Source organism: Plectrocnemia conspersa, unplaced genomic scaffold, assembly GCF_051122295.1.
Source record: "Plectrocnemia conspersa isolate PC_06_02 unplaced genomic scaffold, ASM5112229v1 ptg000008l, whole genome shotgun sequence".
NCBI classification, from domain to species: Eukaryota; Metazoa; Arthropoda; class Insecta; order Trichoptera; family Polycentropodidae; genus Plectrocnemia; species Plectrocnemia conspersa.
In genome coordinates, this window is record NW_028277172.1 from 1,231,518 (window position 1) to 1,251,204 (window position 19,687).

The 19,687-nt window shown below is 30.0% G+C and overlaps 2 protein-coding genes across 23 annotated transcripts in view; both read left to right on the top strand.

Moving 5' to 3' along the window:
• Ca-alpha1D (Ca[2+]-channel protein alpha[[1]] subunit D) overlaps positions 1-12,290 on the top strand; it is an 84,268-nt gene extending 71,978 nt beyond the window's left edge. For 7 of the 8 annotated variants that reach the window (XM_088190790.1, XM_088190791.1, XM_088190794.1 and 4 more), the window contains 9 exons: positions 275-449; positions 3,836-3,941; positions 4,012-4,093; positions 4,174-4,329; positions 4,554-4,594; positions 9,704-9,810; positions 9,881-9,987; positions 11,693-11,756; positions 12,077-12,290. In XM_088190790.1, the coding sequence (XP_088046916.1) occupies positions 275-449; positions 3,836-3,941; positions 4,012-4,093; positions 4,174-4,329; positions 4,554-4,594; positions 9,704-9,810; positions 9,881-9,987; positions 11,693-11,756; positions 12,077-12,157 (919 nt within the window). In that variant the 3' untranslated portion in view covers positions 12,158-12,290. Of the gene's footprint in view, positions 1-274; positions 450-3,835; positions 3,942-4,011; positions 4,094-4,173; positions 4,330-4,553; positions 4,595-9,703; positions 9,811-9,880; positions 9,988-11,692; positions 11,757-12,076 lie in introns of those variants that run through there. The other variant, XR_015810526.1, reaches the window with a different exon arrangement.
• Positions 12,291-18,070: 5,780 nt separating this feature from the next.
• The window catches only part of LOC148232680 (uncharacterized), a 59,484-nt gene continuing 57,867 nt past the window's right edge, over positions 18,071-19,687 (top strand). For 11 of the 15 annotated variants that reach the window (XM_088190295.1, XM_088190304.1, XM_088190310.1 and 8 more), the window contains exons 1-2: positions 18,109-18,186; positions 18,778-19,011. In XM_088190295.1, coding sequence (XP_088046421.1) covers positions 18,955-19,011 — 57 coding nt within the window. In that variant the 5' untranslated portion in view covers positions 18,109-18,186; positions 18,778-18,954. Of the gene's footprint in view, positions 18,187-18,777; positions 19,012-19,687 lie in introns of all 15 variants that reach the window. The other 4 variants (XM_088190298.1, XM_088190299.1, XM_088190311.1 and 1 more) reach the window with 3 other exon arrangements.

A 19,687-nucleotide genomic window follows, 5' to 3' on the forward strand; every position in this document is an offset into this window, starting at 1 on the left:
TTCTATAGCATGTTCAAAAAATATTGATTAAAATAAATCGATACTTGCGCATTATACCAACTATCAATCAGCACTGATTGATCATTAAAATATATTTATAATAACGCAAGTATTGAATTTCTTTGCCCGGTTTGATATTTTTATTCATCAGCCTAATCCTAACTTTTGCTATCTAGTGTGCCTTTTTTGCGTGTTTCCTTTTTTTTTTTGAGTGTTATGTTGATTGATAATATTGTACGGTGGCATGTGTTTGTGGTGCGGCGTCAACGAGCAGATTCAAGAAGCGAAAGGAGCAGGAAGCTAGAGAGGGAGAAGTCGGTACTGCTGCTGCTGCTGTAACACTCCAAGCAGGATTGAGGACTTTACACGAGGCAGGACCTGAGCTAAAGAGAGCCATCTCGGGAACTTTGGACGATACTGTGGATGACTGTCCGGAGCCAATGCATAGGGTGAGTAGCTAAAAGTTGTTTGTACTATATAAAATCTCAGTATAGCAAAGAAAAATTTCGTTATATTGAATGTAAGAAAGATGATATATTTATATATTATTTTCAATTACCATGTTACTACAACATAAAATTAACCTGTCTGCCGTTACAAATTAACGAGTGTAAACTCAATACGTTACATCATCTAAACCTGGACTTACCAATATTGCGTAATATTATTTGCCTGGATTTTCAAATGAATATTTTTATCAGATTAACTTTTTTTATAAATTCAAAGAAATTGAGTGACATTGCCAAATATTTGTTTTACTAGATAACATTGGCAATTTTTTTATATGATTTTTCAAGGAATATTATTTTAAAAAATTTTTTTTTTCTTTGTACTAAATCAACCCATAATATCTAAATTAGCTTTGATTTAAATAATAATTTATTCATAATTATAAATTGAAAGAAAACGGCGTTTTTAAATAAATGGATAATAATCATATTATCAGAAATAGTGAGAATTTTTAATATTAATTTATTTGCCTCTTTAACTATGTATTACATATCAATTACAATTTTTTTTAAAGAAATTCGCATAACATAGTTTGAGAACCGATGATAAAATAGTTGATTCAAATGATTAACTTATAAAAATATACCTAAATATAATATTATAATTGTAATGTTACTTACTGATGCGAGGTACCGCAGCTAGTGAGTGTGCGTATACTGAACGCTCAACTTTTTTTTTAGTTTTTGCTTCCTTTTCATTTTTTGTAGCTATGTATTTATTTGTTAGATATTAAATCAGATATTTTTATTGATATTTACCAGCTAGGAGAGCTTTTCTATAGTGAAATCTTAGTATAGCGAAAATTCGTTTTATTGAATGTAAGGAGGATGATATATTTTATTTTTAATTACCATGTTACTACAGCATCAAAATAACCTCTGACAAATCGTTTTTGTCCATTTTTAAGGATACTGTAATGAACACAATAAAAATGTTCTATAAAAAAAAGTTTGAGGGTCGGCGAAACACTTTGAATGTCGCTTGTGAAAACATGCGGCACACGTCAAGTCAAGGACGAACTGAATTCGGAGAAATATTGTGTCAAGTTGTAATGCCATTCTTAAATTCGGCTCAAAATATTTCGTTATACTGAGATCAGTCTTCGTTACAATGAAAATATTTTGTATGAAAGTTTTTCGGGAACAAATTATTAATTCGTTATACTGGGAATTTCGTTATTTCTGTGCTCGTTACAAAGAGATTTCACTGTATTTATAAGAAGTATCCATTGCGTTTAATACAAATTTTCCAGAGCTTACAAAATGTATTGATCCTTTTTGACATAAATAATTAGTCGCGTGTGTTTTATATTAAAATACTTAAAGACTCAAGTAAAGACTTTAAACAAAACTCAATAAAAATACTTGAAATGTTTTTTTTATATTTACTTAACTAGTTAATATTTATGACAATAAAATACTGAAGGTTTTGAAAATGGTCCATCAAAATTTCAGTTCTACAGCGCTCCAAAGTTAGTGAAGTTTTTAAAGTAGGTCGGGTTTTAGTGTATTTAGAAAGTAAAAATTTCAAAATATAAACATTTAATTTACGAATAGTTAGAAAAATATTTTAATATTTAATAGTTAAAAACGGGCGAAAATATTCAGTATTAGAATATTTAAATGTAAGGATTAGAGTCTCTAGTAAATTATTTGCTTTGTCACTAATTATTTCGTTAGTAAGGTGCTTGTTCCGCTATTTCTTAGACAACTTATATACATATGTATGTATTAGACAGCTATTTTGAAATAGCATTTAATCAATTTGGTAAATATCTTATTAATTATATTTTATTTTTGCTATGCAAAATTAGTGTTTAGGGACTATTTTTATTTTCGCTATAAATATTTTTACCGTTAAGAATAATAACTCGCTTTCCGTTGATGTTGGCTTAATTGTGAGCAGAGATTTATTGTAAAATATTAAATTCGTTCATTCTTTTTTACCGAAAAATATTCCGATAGTGTATTAGTTGCTTGTTTAATTATGTTTTGATTAAAAACAAAACGTCACATTATTGAAATTGTCATTAGTATTATTTTCATTTATTATTTCGAAATCCGATTTCGAAATATTTAAAGTCCAGAGCTTCATGCCAGTGGGGTTTATTTTGTCTATACAAAATTTGTTAGTTATTTGTTAATATGTGCAGATAGTTGAGAAATGTTTTCCGTTGGTGTGGATTATGCTTCAGGCGTTTCCTAAACCAAGGGATGCGAAGAGAGAAGCGGCCGTGTATTTCTGCAGTAATTCATTTTTATTGAAACTGTACTTACATTTCAATGATTTAATAATTTATTAGTTAATTATATATAAAAAAATAGTGCATTTTTTAATTTATATTCCAGAAGGATGTTTTAAATTATCAAAAATTAATTTTAATGTAATGAAGATGATGACTATTATATTAATATTTTCGATGAAGTTTCAGAACAATTAGATATAACATAAAAATGTCATTTTTAGGGTAAACATAAATATAGGAATTATTTAGGGTAAACATAAATATAGGAATTATTTATGTTCCGAATTTGGAAGATTTTTGGTTACGGGTTTTTGTTCCAGATTGCATTTTTTTATAAAACATTTTATTTCTGTTTTTTATTTAGAATATATATTTAAAATATCATAATCATAATTTGACAACTAGAACACCAAAGCCGCAAAGGAAGATAAGAAATGATGTATTCTTGCAAAACTTGTAAAAAATATATAGTTTTCTTTAAAAAAGTATCACATCTAATTTTTTAAATTAATTTGTCAGATAATGTTCAATATACACATTGAAAATTTATCGTAATTTAAACCCCCTTTTATATATATATACATACATATATATTAAAATTTTATTTTTTGCCCTTCAAATAAAATTATCGACAAATTCATTGAAAATGACTTTTGAGTGCAAAGGGTAAAATTTATAATGCAAAGAATAAATATTTAAAATAAGTTGCTATCAATTCACACCCCATCAAAACATGGTTGCTTATTATCAAGAGATATAGTAAAAATACAAGTAGTTAACAGTTTTTTATATGTTAAAAATAAACGTAAAAAATACATAGACTAGTAATTAATCGTTAAAAAATATTGTTTTAATTTATATAACTCATTTTTATCCCTGGCGGAAAAAAAATGCTTAATAATACCAAGACGAATAAAAGATAAGAAAATAGCTAAAAACAAATCTAATATTTATTTTTCGATCTAGTATATATTTTTTTAAGTTGATAAAGTACAAATACAAAAGGATCCATAAAATATAATTTTTACATGCAGAAACTTTTTGAGATTAACAGAGTAATTGTTTTTTTTCGTTTTTCAGAGAAATCACTCATTATTCGGGGGTGTTTGGTCGTCGATGAAGAAACGAGGAGGAGTTCGCGGTGGAAGAGGCAAGCGTGGAGGACCTGGACAAAATCCTTTGGGAGGTATTTTTATACATTCTTAATGCATTTTTGTTCATATATCAAGAATACGATCGATCACCGCTGATTACAGACGGAGTGGGAAATCATTTGAGTAGCATGATGCAGAGGGAGCTGGGAATAGGCGCCCATTTGGCACCAGCGCCAAATAACATGTGAGTCTATAGCTCAAAGATTGTCTCTCGAACCCATTATGTCGTTCGTCAAAATGTATGCTAAATAGATCCATTTTTAGATTCCCCGGTCAGAATTCCAATAGAATGTTGATGCCCATCAATCAAAACTCGAGTCCGAATAATCAGTTGTATAACAACCACAACAACCACGAGCAGATACCGATGAGGCCGTTGATACTCAACGGAGACTCTGAAAAAATATACCAAGTTTTAGAGTGAGTGATTTGATTTTTTTCTCGATAGTATTTGAGAAGTATCGGTTGATCTGAAATTGAGATGAAATCAGAGTTCAATGGCAAAACACGTACTTTATTAATCAAACGCATCTTAGAGTGTAACGTAGATTAATTAAGAATGTAAATGTTAAGTGAAGGCAAAATTAAAAAAAAAATAAAACAATTAAGTATTCACGCTATATGTGTGTAAATTGCTTTTTCAGAAAAACCACCGCAGATTTTCTCAATGTGTACTCTAATAATAGTAAGTGTGCCTTGTTGTGGACAGTGTGACGTGTGCGTGTTTTTAACATTAAAAATGTCATTGAAATAATCTATACTCAGATTTGAGAAATTTGCTTAGTCAACGTTCACCGTTTAATAGTGTTAGAAACACTTTTAATTTAATAATTCTGGTGAGCTTTGACTTTGTTAGTCCTAACCGACGAATCTGATTATATGCTTTAGTGTGTCATGCCATGACGATGTACTAATTTTATTTGTATTTTCTGTCTGTGCTATCACTTGATGCTCTGGATTCATCCCCACTCAACATGGTTTGATTTATACGTTTTTTTTTTTAAATCAAAGTTCTTCAAAGTCTAACTATCCTGAGATGCTAGGTCAGATCGGTCTCGCGCTCGGTTGCATGAATTATCTGACGGGAGCTCCAAGTGTTCCAAGTAGAAGCAACCTACAAACTACAAGTAGCGACTTTGCAATGTACCAATCTCCGATTCCCATTTCTGGCGGTTCTAGAAAGCAGATCCATCCGGAGAGCGGTGAAAATCTGACGTCTTCCAATGAAAAGATCGTGATTACTGCTAGATCTCCGAGCAAGTCGCCCGTTCAGAACGGATCTTCTTCATCAGCGATACCTAAAATACCGCCACTCTTGAACGTATCGGCGGAGACTCAGAGCGAGTCTAATAAGACGTCTAATAATCCTTACGGATATAACGCAGCTGCTAATATTCCGTATGCGTTTTCGCATCAGTTGAGTTGTAAGAGTAGGGAGTCAGTCGACGAAGCGCCCGAAGAGAATCTGAACGTTCAGAGCAGTATTAGAAAGAGGGCGCAGTTTCAAAAGCAGCTGAATAAGCATTTCTTGTTCAGGCAGCAAAAGTCTCCTAGTCCACCATCTTCCAATTTGAGAGTCAAAGTGAAGGATGCCATTGAGCTACTGAGCGCCGATAATCTCAGAAAGTCGTCGTTCAGAGCTAAAGGTCAGTCCGACTGTTTCGAATACGAGTTCATTCGCAATATACCAAAGAGCATGTCCACGTTCGTGAGGAGGAAGCCCGGACACAGCGGCTGGAGCGAGAAGCAGCACAGCAACTCTTTTTGCGACAACGATTCTTGCATGAATCATCACTTTTTCGATCTGGGAAAGCACAGCGAGTCGAGAGAGTGCCTGTTGTGCTCGCAATCCTCTTGCGAGTGCTACAGGTCCTCGTCGGAGGATTTGCATGCCTTTAACGCACCGACCACTTCTTCGCAGATCATTAAGCAAGCTTACACGCATAGTTTTTCGCATGCTTTAAACTCCACGTGCGACGTGAGCGAGGTAAAGCCGAAGAGGCAGTTATTAGATGGTAAGGATTCGGAGCAGCAGTCGAGCAGCCTGCTGCGGTCGAAATTCGCCAGAGGCAGCAATCAGAAGGAGACCGATGAGAATAGAGACAGTCCTAATTGCATAACGCACGCTTTGGCTGCACATGTGTCCGAGGGCAGGCGATCGGACCCCTGTCCAACGGTCGGTACCGGCTTTATGACCGCCCAAAAGGATGGGACTGCTTTTGCTGCAAACGTGTGCGGAGGTGCGCGTGCCCTCTATTCTATGTGTCCCCTGATAAAATATGAAAGAAACGAATTGAACTCGCACGTGTCTTGCATGATCAAGTCTTTCAGAATGTATCCTTGCTCTTTGGAATGCCTCCTTACCCTTGATTTATGTATATTTTAAAATGTGACTGAATAAGTCGATAATCGTTCAACATTGTGTTCGCAATATTTTTAGATTGGCATTAAAAAAAATAATATATTTTCCACAAAACCAATTGCATTTAACGGACTACTTCAGGGATTCCCAAATCAATGAATTATTAAGAGGGTTCGAATGTGGTTGATATGTTCAAAACTGAACCAACAAAAACAAAATCTGAAAAAAGTAGTATGTAAAAGTTTGGTATTATTTCTCATAAAAATATATATCGTTAAGATCAATAATCCTAATATTTCTTAAAATAGATTATATTGAGGATTGTAAAAAACTTTAAAAATAATGTTAAAAGTCTGTGTGTGGTCAAATTATAATATCTATAAAACCCATTCACATTTTGGAGAAAAAACATCACTTAAAATATGATTATTATATAGATAACAATGTGCTTCATCGCACAAAAGTAATAACAGATTTGGGTGTTCCATTTTAAAAGGACTAAAGATTCCATCTGCATATAATATATAAAACTTGCAATAAAGCACTAAACAGTTCAACATCTAATCTGGTTGCAAATTAAATTGATTTGTACATGAGGAATTATAAATATTATCCACTTTTCATTCCTAATGTTGGGATGTGATATCCTTGAGTCGCGTCGACGTGTGTACTTAAAAAACATTTATTCAAGTTGCTGGTACGGCATATTCACAATTGTATTTTTATTTTTCTTAAAACGAAAAAATATAAAAATACAACATTAAACCAATGACTGAAATGTCTGCGGTGGCTTAGATAAGGTCAAGATTACGTCTTAGATGATGACCCCAACAGCAGTGGTAGAAACGTCGGCAAACGAGATGCGAGTAAAAAAATAAATTCGGAAGCACTCAAATCTCAAAAACATAAAAATACACGTTAATTTAATTTTTTCGTATTTACTAATGTATTTCTAATCCAACAAAATTCTAGTTATAAAAATGAATTTTTATTATTGACTAAATGTATTATGTTCCAATCGGTTTTTTTTTACAATTTGCAGTTACATGCTGTATTTGTAATTGTAAGTATGCGCCATAGATCAGTGCAAAATCTTTTAACCTAATCTGTTATTCTGTTATGCGAGCTGCATTTTTTATGATTTTTTGTCGAATATTACGTTAACTTTAGTGAATTATTTTTTAGTCGCAGCTTTATATTACTTGTAAAATGCATAACTTTGGATTGAAGTTTTGTCTTGACCTTCGTTCCGGGGGTGTTTATTTTTGTTTATTAAGACAAAGGTTGTTTTTATTAAATTGTTATGCCACAATTAAAATCGTCACGTACTTGAGTGCGCCTGTAGGCTCCAATAGTATCCGAAGCGGGTTTAACTCTGGATTCCGGACGGCGAGCTAGATCAGGGGATGCGAAGAGAGAAGCGGCGGCTTGTACTATCTTCGATGGTACGAAGTTTGTACGGATTCAATTGATTCTAATCAAGTTCTAATGATTTAAACTTCAAAAGTGTCAAATATCTGGAGAAATGCTCGTTGATTTCAGCTTTTTTGGTGGGATATCCAATTACAAAAGGGTAGCTGTTGCGTAGTTTTTTAAGCAGATTAAAAACGGATGTTTTGGGGGCAATCCCGAATGCACGTGTTACCCTTTCTCATGCCGTTTGCAACAAATACTTTTAATATTTTTGATTTATGGTGAATACTTTCACTTATGCAGCAAGTGTTCCATTTTACAAAATAAATTATAAGAGTCTTAGTCATTTAAAGCTAGTTTTTGTGTATCACATACCAACTGGCTTTTTCAAAAATAAAATAATAATTAAATAGCATAATATTTGGACTCCCATACAAGTATTTTTTTCTTAAAAAAATTGTCTGTTTTTGGACTTGCAGATGTTGTTAAATAAAAGGTGGTTCATTTTTGTGTACCTGACAGTTTTAATGCACTTTTTGGAGCAATAAATAGAGACAGCAAGAAAAAAATCTCGATCCTTAAATAATAAAAGAATGCCCAAGTATGTTTTAAAAATATTTTTCTCAGGGTCTTAAAGTGCAACTTAGTGTAATTCGGAATATTTTTACGTGAAAGTGAAAATGCTTAAATTCTGATTTATTTATATTTTTTATTTAAACGTAATAAATATTACGGTACAGTAAACATAATCAACATTTACAAGTAAGTAGTGAGACACTATTATTACAGCTTACAATCAATAGATCATGATATTCATCCATTAGCTTAGGAAAGTCTAGGAAAACCTAATATGTGATCGGAATTATATTTATATAATATATAACATAATATAAATTTAAAAAAAATACTATGGTTCACATAGGATTTAAAGCTATCTATCGTTCTAGATGGGTTAAAATATTAAATATATATACACATATATAATTATATTTATTTATAGTACTTTACTATTCGGATTAATACATAATTTGCGTTATGCAATATTGCTATATCAAAGTTGTAGATGAAAATGACTTGATTTATTGCGTAAATTTCATGACGTCAGAGCTCACCGTACGAGAGCTTTTGATGCTTTCGCATTTTATTTCTATTTCAAGTTTAGGTTGAATAAATTGTCAAATATAAAAATATTGAGAACCTTTGAATTAAACTAAAACTGAAATAATAAAAGTAATATTTATTTTGTGTTATTATTTATCACTACAAACAATCGATCTTTTTTGGTCACATTGTAGTTTTCCCCTATACAACAATTTTTTTTTTAATTAAAATTAAAAATTATGTTAATCAACTGTTATTAAAAATATTTAATTAAAATAGTTAGTTTCAAATAAATTCTGCAAAAGTATAAAAAGTTGATTAAAATAATTTTAAGGTAATCTCACCTTCACTCTTAAAATCACACATCAAAAACACATATTTTTTTAATAAATAATTAATTCAAATTTAATTAATGATTAATTATTGACTTATTTTCAGGATAGATAATTTTTTTCTAAATTTTTAATTCTATAATATATTTTCACATTAAATAAATATTTTAAAGCAATATTTTCTAGTTCTTTTGGAAATGCATGAGTTCAATATTAATTTAATTATTTTAACATATTTTAATTTTAATGTTTACACACAAATACACGAGGTGAGTAAAATAACAATACAATACCTAAAATATAAGTTCTCAATGTAAATGATATAATGGTATCTGCCTACTTGTGTTTTTTTTATTATTTATTATTTTTATTTTGTTATGTTATAGAAGTGTTAGATTTTTATTTATTTTTTTATTAAATATTTTGTGTTTGCGCTGACAAACAGTTTTGGTGTTATCCTGTTTGTGTGTTTGTATATGAAATTAATTTTGTGTTTATTAATGTTATTAGTTTATTATTTAATCCAAAAACATATTATAATATAATATTTTATCGATTATTTTAAATAATTTTGTTTGATATTTAGCTGGGATGAATCAGAACAGGCTAGCCCAATCCTTGCCGGGCAGTCCTGCGGACAGGAGGGGCAACTCGCTAGGAATCGTAGGTTCTGCTGAGAGCTTAGTTGGAAGGGTCTGTATTTTTTCAATTTAAAATATTTCTTCTCTTTGCTTAAAAATAAATAAAATTATTATTAATAAAGGTTTTGGTCGAGCAAGGGCTTGGCAAGTATTGTGATACAGAATTTATTAAAACTACATCTAGAGAGATGCAAGAGGCTTTGGATATGACGCAAGAAGAAATGGACAGGTTTTGTATTCATTTTATTCATATATTCATATAACATTTTTAAACACATAATCATTATTAGTGTTTCACTAATTGAAAAAAAGTTTTAATTACTTTAGAAGTGTAATTATTACAGTGAATGTACTTTACCAGTGAAATTATATTTTCACTGCCATTTCAGTGAAATCTTATAGGAATAAGTCACTAAAAACTCTCATTAGTCAGGCGTGAAACGTCTAAAGGAAGCGACGTAATTGGTGGTATTGTAAATGCCATTTGTTGAACCTTGTACGCCACAAGGGAATTTTATTTCAAAATATAGCTGACCATACACACATGGATCTGTCCGTGACGGACGTCTGGCGGACAAATTCGATCGTGTGTGGTGTGAAAAAACATAGATGTGTCTGTCCGCACAAATTTTTTTTTGCTGTTCAGTTAAAATATATTTTCACTAGTAGAAAATGTATTCAATTTTAAGTTATAAGTATTTTTAAATGTATAAAATCTGTTTCAAATTTAAATGTATAAAATCTGTTTCAAATTAAAGCAAATAAGACTAAAATTGTTGAATAACTATGGAGAGAAATTTAAATCATGGCTATGGCTAATTTGTTTGTTTTTTCATACTAAAATTTTATTATTTGTCACTATTTAGCTGCCTAGAAAATATTAATTCAATCATTGTTTGGCATAGATTTAATGAATTTTAAAATTTAAAAAATACAATTTAATGTACTTTTTAAAACCTTTCTTCCGCATTACATTCGTAGTCATTTCTGAGTGATCTTGGGGCGTATCCTGGTTGCTTCAGTTATCAGCTTTTTACTATGTACTTTCTTATTTCTTCGCTCCGCTTTGTTTAAGTTCGGATCATGTGTTGCAATTCGAGAGTAACTGATTTTCATGTCGGAAGTGAATCCTGATTGGAAGTGCATGATGTGCAACATGTATGTTTCTTTTGCTTAGCCTACTCTCGACGCGTGCCTAATTACAACGATTTGTTGTTTCCCTTCTGGGAACGTTTGTATAGCCGTTGAATTTTGAGCGGGTAAGATTTGGCAACCGTGCACTTTTCATTCCAGGTAGCACATTCCATATTGTAAAAACAGCAAATGACCGTTGATGCTGCATTTGGGAATGCTAATCCTTGATTGTCACTTACAAATACACTTGTCGGTCAGTTGTTGACAAATAGCATTTTCATTTATTGCGCTTTTAACGCATATACGCGATTTATGCTCAAAGTTAATGGCACAACTACGGTTTTATTTAATAGGGCGGCCACGCATTTGAGCAGATCCAAGCATCCTTCGAAGTTTTAATCGTGACAGACAGCTTTTTAGAACATATTTTTAATTTCTACATATTTATTAACGTGGCTGTGTGAGAAAAGTATTTAATAAAACTTGGGGACTCATCTTAACTTCTAGTTTCAACTTTATTGCGTATTGTTTCGAGTAGGATTGGAGGTTTTATTGATACGATATAAAATAATTGTTATCGTTACGGTGAAGATCGATATTATTAGTGTTTTGAATAAAAGTATGGTACGGAAACCTATATGATAATGCAATTATTATGAATAATATTATGTGAAAAATCAATGAATTTTCATCTCATCTTGAAGAGCAATGCCCATGATTTTCTTATTATTAAAAACAAACATCTACGCTTATCATAAGAATTATATTTATGAATTTAACTATCATTATTATTTTTGCAGAGCTGCACATGTACTTTTGTTGCAAGAAAAACAACGAAAACAGGCTCAGTTCCAGCAAAATATGGTAAATATTTTTTTTTTATTTATTAAAGTATATATACTATTTACAAAAAAAAAATAAAAAAGTATCTTAAAATGCTTAGAACGCTATCAAAGAACGGTTGTTATCATAATACGCTTGAACAACAAAGAACATATGTATACTAGTCCAGTTTAGGTACTTAAAGACAGAGCCTAACATTTTTTAAATAGCGTGACTAATGAATAGCTTTTGAGAATGATGTCCACAAAAAAACAGTATAACGTATTTTATGGACTTTTAATAGAAGATATATATATAAAAAAGTGTATATAGATTATTACAATTTATTATTATTTTTTCAGGGATATATTCAACCGGATGGTGTTCAACAATACGGAAATAGTCCGACTCATCCACCTTCAGGTCGAGATGGAGGTTTATAGCGGGCCCGAAAATTGTTAGTTACCATCGTTAAGACAATCAAGCGGACTATGATGACATTTTATAGTCTTTTCCCGTTAAATGACATTTATAGAAAAACGAGTGACGTATATAATAACATTATTAATATACGTATTTGCAAGAACGACGTTCACATCAAAGACTATCAGTCGTTTAATTATTTTCTATTTTTAATTAAATAAAATATTATATACATACATAATAAACACCTTATTGATTATTGTACGTTATTAATTTTTTTGTATAAATTTATATAATTTATTATGCGACGATTGTATTTGTATAAATAATAATTTATATATATATATATTAAAAAATAATAGAAAAATGATATATTTGATATATTGAGAATTTTAATGTAAATATCGTTATATATATATTTCCAATTATCTAAAAATTTCGTGAATGTAATTTCATCGTTTTGGAAAATTCAGCCAAATTGTAGCCAAAAGTGGGTTTGTTCTGAATCTTTTTTACTATTGGTTTATTTATAATTTAAGTACATATTTTTTTAATCACATTTTGAATGCAACTGCTTTAAACCTTGCCAACTACAAGTACGTTACATAATAAAAAAAACTGCCTAACTTATTCGTTATATCGCTGTTATAAATAAAATGTTACACACAAAAGCAATTTTTTAGGATAATTTTAATAGATCTCTGTTGAAAAAGTCAAACTTAAATAATAATATTCCATGTTATTATTGATTATAATATATTTTTTGATATTTTTTGGAATGTTTGGTATTGAAATTTGTGGCAATGTATATCATTCCAGAAAATATTGTTTACTAATATTATGCTAAAAAAGAAAACATGTTTTTTATGTATTCTATCACATGTTAGGATGGCATACATTTTAAGTATATTCTATTTTTGCATACCTAAAAAATGTATATTAAAAAATATATGTTATCCTAACTTAATATTTCCAATGTGTATAGCTTTTCATTTTTTTATATACGAGTAAATGTAAATATATACATTATTGGAAAAATTAAATTAAAATTGTTGACAATGAATATACATTCGAGCATCCTTGATGTAATTCAAAAGATTTGGGAAACAGGGTAAGTCAAAATTTGGACTTTTATATACCATGGAGTGTATTATATTGTATTTTAATTTTAACAATAATTTATAACCATAAAAAATATTACACAACCATGGATTATCCCAAATTTACCAAATACAAATTTGCTCGATTGTATATTTTTATGTATCATATAAATTGATAAAAAACATGGATAATTAGTATAATCAATATTTTTTGTTATTTATTCTGTATTATTTTTTAGAGTTTTTTTTGTAATTGTCGGTTTTTTGAAATTCTTTATTTACCACTCGACACAATATTTGTGTGTTTGTAGATGGTCAAGAATATTTTTTTATTATATGTTCGGTTGAATGAAACCCTAAATATATATATATCGACATATATGTTTACTAAAAAATAATGTTTTTATTGGTCTCTATAATTATTCAACAAATTGTGAGAGAATTTTAATTACACTGTGTCCTGTCGTTTATATTTTTTTCTAGTTTGTTTGACGATGTGTGATTTTAGTAAAATTTTATATATTTAAAATAATTGTCATGGTATTGAGAAATGACAATAGATGTAGTACAATATTTTACATTACTACACCTAACATTTCAGCCTTCAAATGAATTTTTAAATATTATAAATAATTTATTGTCAAATTTAGGTGCCTTTATCCCTACATGTGTGTATAAGCATACGAACATATATATGTTAAAATTTTATAACCCCTTAGTGGAACAATTAGTATAAATATCCCACTACTAAAAAAGTCTCGTGGATATTAAAAAAAAACTCGAATTTTCGGGGCTTAAAAAAATTTACTTGTATTGACAAATAATTTCCGCACAATCTCAATTGTCAAAAAAATGTTTCAATGGGTGTGGGTAATTTTAAAACATAAATAAAAAAAACTTTTTTCTAATTTTATAAAATTTTGCCAAAAATATTAAATTCTCACTAGTAGTTTACATAATTAAATTTATAAAAATGTAATTTTGAGATCAAATTTTTAATTAGCAAACTATTGCTATTTCACTGAAATTAAAAGTACTGCTTTATAAATAAATGCACAAAACATTTTTTAATTTTTTAATTCTTATTTATAAAATCTATTATGATTTATGTGCCAATCTATATATTCTAAATATTAAAATGTCTCAATTAACAACACTATGCAAGTTGATCGCGTTTATATAAATGTAATGAATTCTAAAAAAAATAATATGTATCGAATATTATTTTTAGATACAGGGTAAATTTTAGTATTTATAACATTTTTTTTATATGTGAAGTATTATTATATTATACCTAATTAAACATACCCACACTCATTTTAAATATAATTTCTATATTTTTATGTCGGTTTGTCTTCCTATTGATTTGATAAAATTGAAAAAAAATATTCGTTAACGTTATTTTAATTAAAAACGATTTATTGCATTTCGTCCAAGCACAAATTAAAGTATTTGTTGAAATTTAAAATTCTACGATTGAAATATTCAAAAAATAAAAAAGACTTGTAAATTGTTGTTGTTGATACCTTAAAAAATTACAGATGAAAATATCGTTATAGATTGAACATAAAAAATGACCAATGAATACTGTCTAATACCGTCGTTTACATATTGTATTTGTCACTTTTCTTATATTTGTATTGTATCTCCAAAAATGCCAAAATTCTCACACAATTTTCTCTCGTATTGAACTAAAAAATCCATGATGTATTTATACAGAGCTACCATACGCTAAAATTTTGTCGATTTAATTTTATAAATAAAAAACTTGATATTAAAATGATATTTTGTATTTAAATAAAAAATAATACTGTATACAGTATTTGCGTGTCTGTCTTGCACCATAAACATATGGTAGCTCTGAATTTATATATAAATATATATATAAATGTATATCTGTGAAAGTACCATTTTATTACAATAATAATTAAAAAGGTATTATTAATAATGACTTTTATTTCAAATATCCATAGAAGATCAATATAGTAGATCTACTGTTCTAACATTATAATCCAGTGAAAATATCGGGCGGCGCAGGAGAAGCAAGTCTGACGAGTGATGGCCGGTTTGAGAGTCTTCTCTGTAGTCGTCGATGATCGTCGATTGCTGATATATGATTTTATATGATGTGAGAGTATGTACCGTAATCATCGATGGTTGCTAGTAATTCTTCGAATGACTTCCGTTGGTCATGTGCTTGGTGAGTATTTCCAAGTGATTGGTAATGTGGTCGAGTATCACATATTAGAGCTTAAATAAATAGGAGACATCAAATTAGGGTCTGATCACATGATATTATTCGATGTAAAAGTATTGTTTTTTAGGTGATGATTGCTTATTGATAGTTGTTAAAACTTTGAGTGACTATTGTGAAATTCTGGATATTCTGCCGATTCTTAATGTGTATTGCTTAACTAAGCTTACATCATTTTTAAATGTGAATATCAAAAACTCTACGCTCCAAAGACTAAAGGTCACACTAAACAAGTACTAAACACAATCACACGTACCAAATTTATCCCATATTTACTCTAAAGAGTGATAAGATTTGTATTATACTGGAAGGAACTTTGATATTTATTTATTTTCTCAGAACACTGCTTAATCACTTAAAAAAATAAATCTCACTTTAAATTAAAATATTATAGATCCAGCTAAGTAGTCACTCAAATCCGCACAATACCTATTTTGACTTCTCTCTGGAGAAAAGTTGCGATCTTATTACCTTGACATTCGCGGAAAGACTTACTATGGCTTCGAAGGACCAGCAAAACACTTGGACCAGCAAAACACTTTGTGTAGTGAAATTTGTTTCGGTACACTCAGATTCACATGAACCTAAATGTTTTATTATATTTCTATCATGTCTGGGAGATTAAATTTTGTGATTGTTTTAATTAAAGACTTCCAATTAATCATCACAAATTAGATTTATTTGGAAATGTGTAGTAAATCTATTGTTGTGGCTAAGATGCTTGAACTAAGCCGAGCGCATACAGATGTCTTTTCTTATACCGTTGGTGTCTGTGCAATTCAAATGCAGTAATAGCTTATAAAAATAAGGTATTTAAACAATATTTTATGTGTTTCGCTGGTCCTTCGAAGCTTCGGTAAAACGACTTTCTTGCAAAAATCAAGATAGTGCGCGAATAAAAATAATGCAATTTCTTTTAGAGGAATCAAAATATGTATTATGCGAATTCTGGTGTCTGCTTATCTGGCCGAATGTAAAAATATGAGAGTGTGCTTATTCCAAGGAAGCGAAATTGTAATGTTTAAAGTTTGTAATGTTTACTATTGAAACTACTAAACTTGAAAACCCTAATTTTAGCGCTTATTGTCTTACCCATAACACATACAAATAAACAAATAAAAATATCTAAATATTACAATTAATAATTCGCCTTAATATTCTTAAGCCCATAAATATCTATGAATTAAATTATTTCGAAACAAGCTTTTGCTGAGTTCGTCGTTCATATTCTCAACGCCTCATATACAATATTATCACATCACTATTTATTATTATAAAATAAATATTATTTTAATTGATATTAAATTTTCATTTCATACATTTCCGCCATTTTTTCATACTCTAACCTTTTCCGTATCTACTGCAGTCATACATAAAAAAAGAGCTAACTACACTTTAGTTTCCATATTAATTTAACGAAGAGCTCTCTCATACGAGTCGAGTGGCTCTCTCTTTCTCTCTTGGCCTCTTAATAATTGACGGGGCCGGCGCTGGCGTTTTATGTAGCGCCGTTCATGTTGTATTTCTCGGTTTGGTTTAAAATTCATGACGTTCAGATTGCAAGGACGCCGGGGCCAGGACGATCGGCCCAAGGCGGCGCGTGCCCCCTAATATCGTTACAGTTTCGTGCTATAGAGGTTAGGGGACCGGCGCGGCTATTGCCCGTCAGGGCTCGCGAACCTCCCCTATTTTCCACCCCTACTTGAGTAAACATATAAATAGCAACGCTGAGTAAATTTGTACACCGTTAGCTAGACGTATATATTACTAAACTAGTGTCTTAATCGATGGTGTATGAGGCTTTGAAGTGGATTATGACAAGAAACACCTTTTTTATATACATTGTATTGCTGAAAGTAATTAAAATGGTATACATAAACATAAAATAATTAATCAAACTAAAACGCTGTATGATGAACTACATTAATCATGTAATTAAATACCTAACTACAAGGTTTACCCTATTAGGCGTATGCTTTAAATCCCAAAGGTAGTAAGGGGCTATAAATAGTAAAATTTACTCTGACAAGAAAACTAACTAATTGGCGCATACTTTTTCATATGAATTTAGTGTTTTTACCAAAACATTAAAGTATAATAAAAGTTCTCTGCTTGTGTTTTTCTACTAACCAATATATTGGCAAATATTAAAAATTATAATACCGCATAACACCTGTATCTTAACTATGAATTTAAAAAAGTGTTTTCTGAAGCAACAAAAACTCTCATATGGTGAGCACTGGTGTCATAAAATTTACACATTTTATTAACGGTATATATTTCCTAATCTTTTTCTACAATTATTCTCCACATGTTAATTTTAAATTGATGTTGCAACATAAGATGTAAAATAAATAAATATAAATATTATATATTACCATAGCAATACAAAACAAAAAATATGTGAGAAAATATATAAATAATTTATACTCGTTCTAATATACAAGTTTCACAAGTAGATTTTAAGCACAAAATAATGTGTAAACTTTTTGGCGAAGTACGCGACCAGCGTTATGATACAGTGCGCCGCCACAGTCCGCCGGCGCGACTTTCGCAACCCCTGGCCGGGGTTGTATTGATTTTCCTCCTACCATTCCGGGTACAGAAGTACAGCAGAGGCGAACATACGCAGTATGTAACATCGCGCCCGCACAAGTCGGCAACCTGCCCTCGACCAGGAAGTGGCTGCTGTTCGGTTCGCAAATTTCGTAACATTCGTTCGGTTCGCCGCGCCGCGCTGGGTGCCGGGTTCGATCGTGAATATACCGGAAATCATTTTGCCGAAACGTCAAACGTCAAATATGCCGCATCGCGTTACACAATAAATCCAAATTCAACAGTTGCCCAAAATCAGCAGTGACATTAATTCATAGAGATCAGCAACAAAAATTTGCCGATTCAAAATCAATAAAAAATCTTTTTTCTCCAATATTAAATATCGATTCGAATCATTGTGACAATGCGGTTAATGGCCAATCTGTCAAAAATGAGTTGAGGCCGCCGCGTACCGGATGTCGATCGATTGTCTAAAAATATAATATAACGTCAAAATGCAGCATTTTACACTGCAAAGACCTTCTATCATTTTATCATCTAGTATTGTAAACATTTGAGATTAAATCCACTTTGACATTTATAATCGATAGTTTTTCGCACGTCGTATGGTTTAAACGCTACATTTTGCGGCCATTGATTTTTAATAATAATAAATGTACAACGCTGGCTATTGATTCGTACGTTTCAAGGACGCTTTTATTTATTGGTGATTTTGTTTTATTTTTTATAGATTCGCAGCTTTCGGTTGTCGAACTAAAAGTGGATTTATATTTTTAAAAATCCACTTGGGAACATTTATTAATTAAAGACAATATAAAAAATGATTTAAAGCGTTAGATCAAATTTAAAATCATTATCCGTTTTAATTAAATTAAATTAAATCAAAAGTGCAAGAAAATCAGACGAGATGATCGGATCCTTTTGGAACCTGTGCAGGGCATGCCCTTCAATGCCAGTAGACAAGGTATGTACTTTTTTATATTTTTTTTATCTTTGATTATTGTTTATTTTAGTTAATGGTTGAAATTTATTTCAAATTGTTTAGATTTAATTTCATCTTTTTTATAAGGTTTTAAGAAAATGCTTCACATTTTAGTCATACTATAATACGAAAGTTTACTTATAAAACAAATTATTGTATATGCTACTCTTTTTAAGTATTAAATTAAACGTTAAATGTGATTTTCTCCAAAAATATATATTGCTTAAAAATGTAAATATTTTGCATGTTTTTTACACTAATACATACATATATTTTTAAGTAGCAAAATATTACTCCTAATATTTAAACACTCTTGACAATAACTAATAGGTGCCGTTAATAATTATTATATTTAATAATTATTTAAGAAAAAAATATTTTTTTATATAAAAATCGTAATTAAGGAGGTATTTGAATATAAATACAAAAAAAATGAAATGTAATGCTAAAATTTAACATATTTTTATATGGAATAAGTACAGGAAAAATAAATTTTTCACTGCGCGGCTTGTTGAAAACGTAACACAAAAAAATGATTCATAAAAATAATCGCTTAATTTCTTACAAATAGTCTGATTAAGTTTGAGATAAACATTAAATCTTCGCTGCGTAGCGAAATTGAATTCGTTGCACAAAGACGATGATTAACATATTTTTA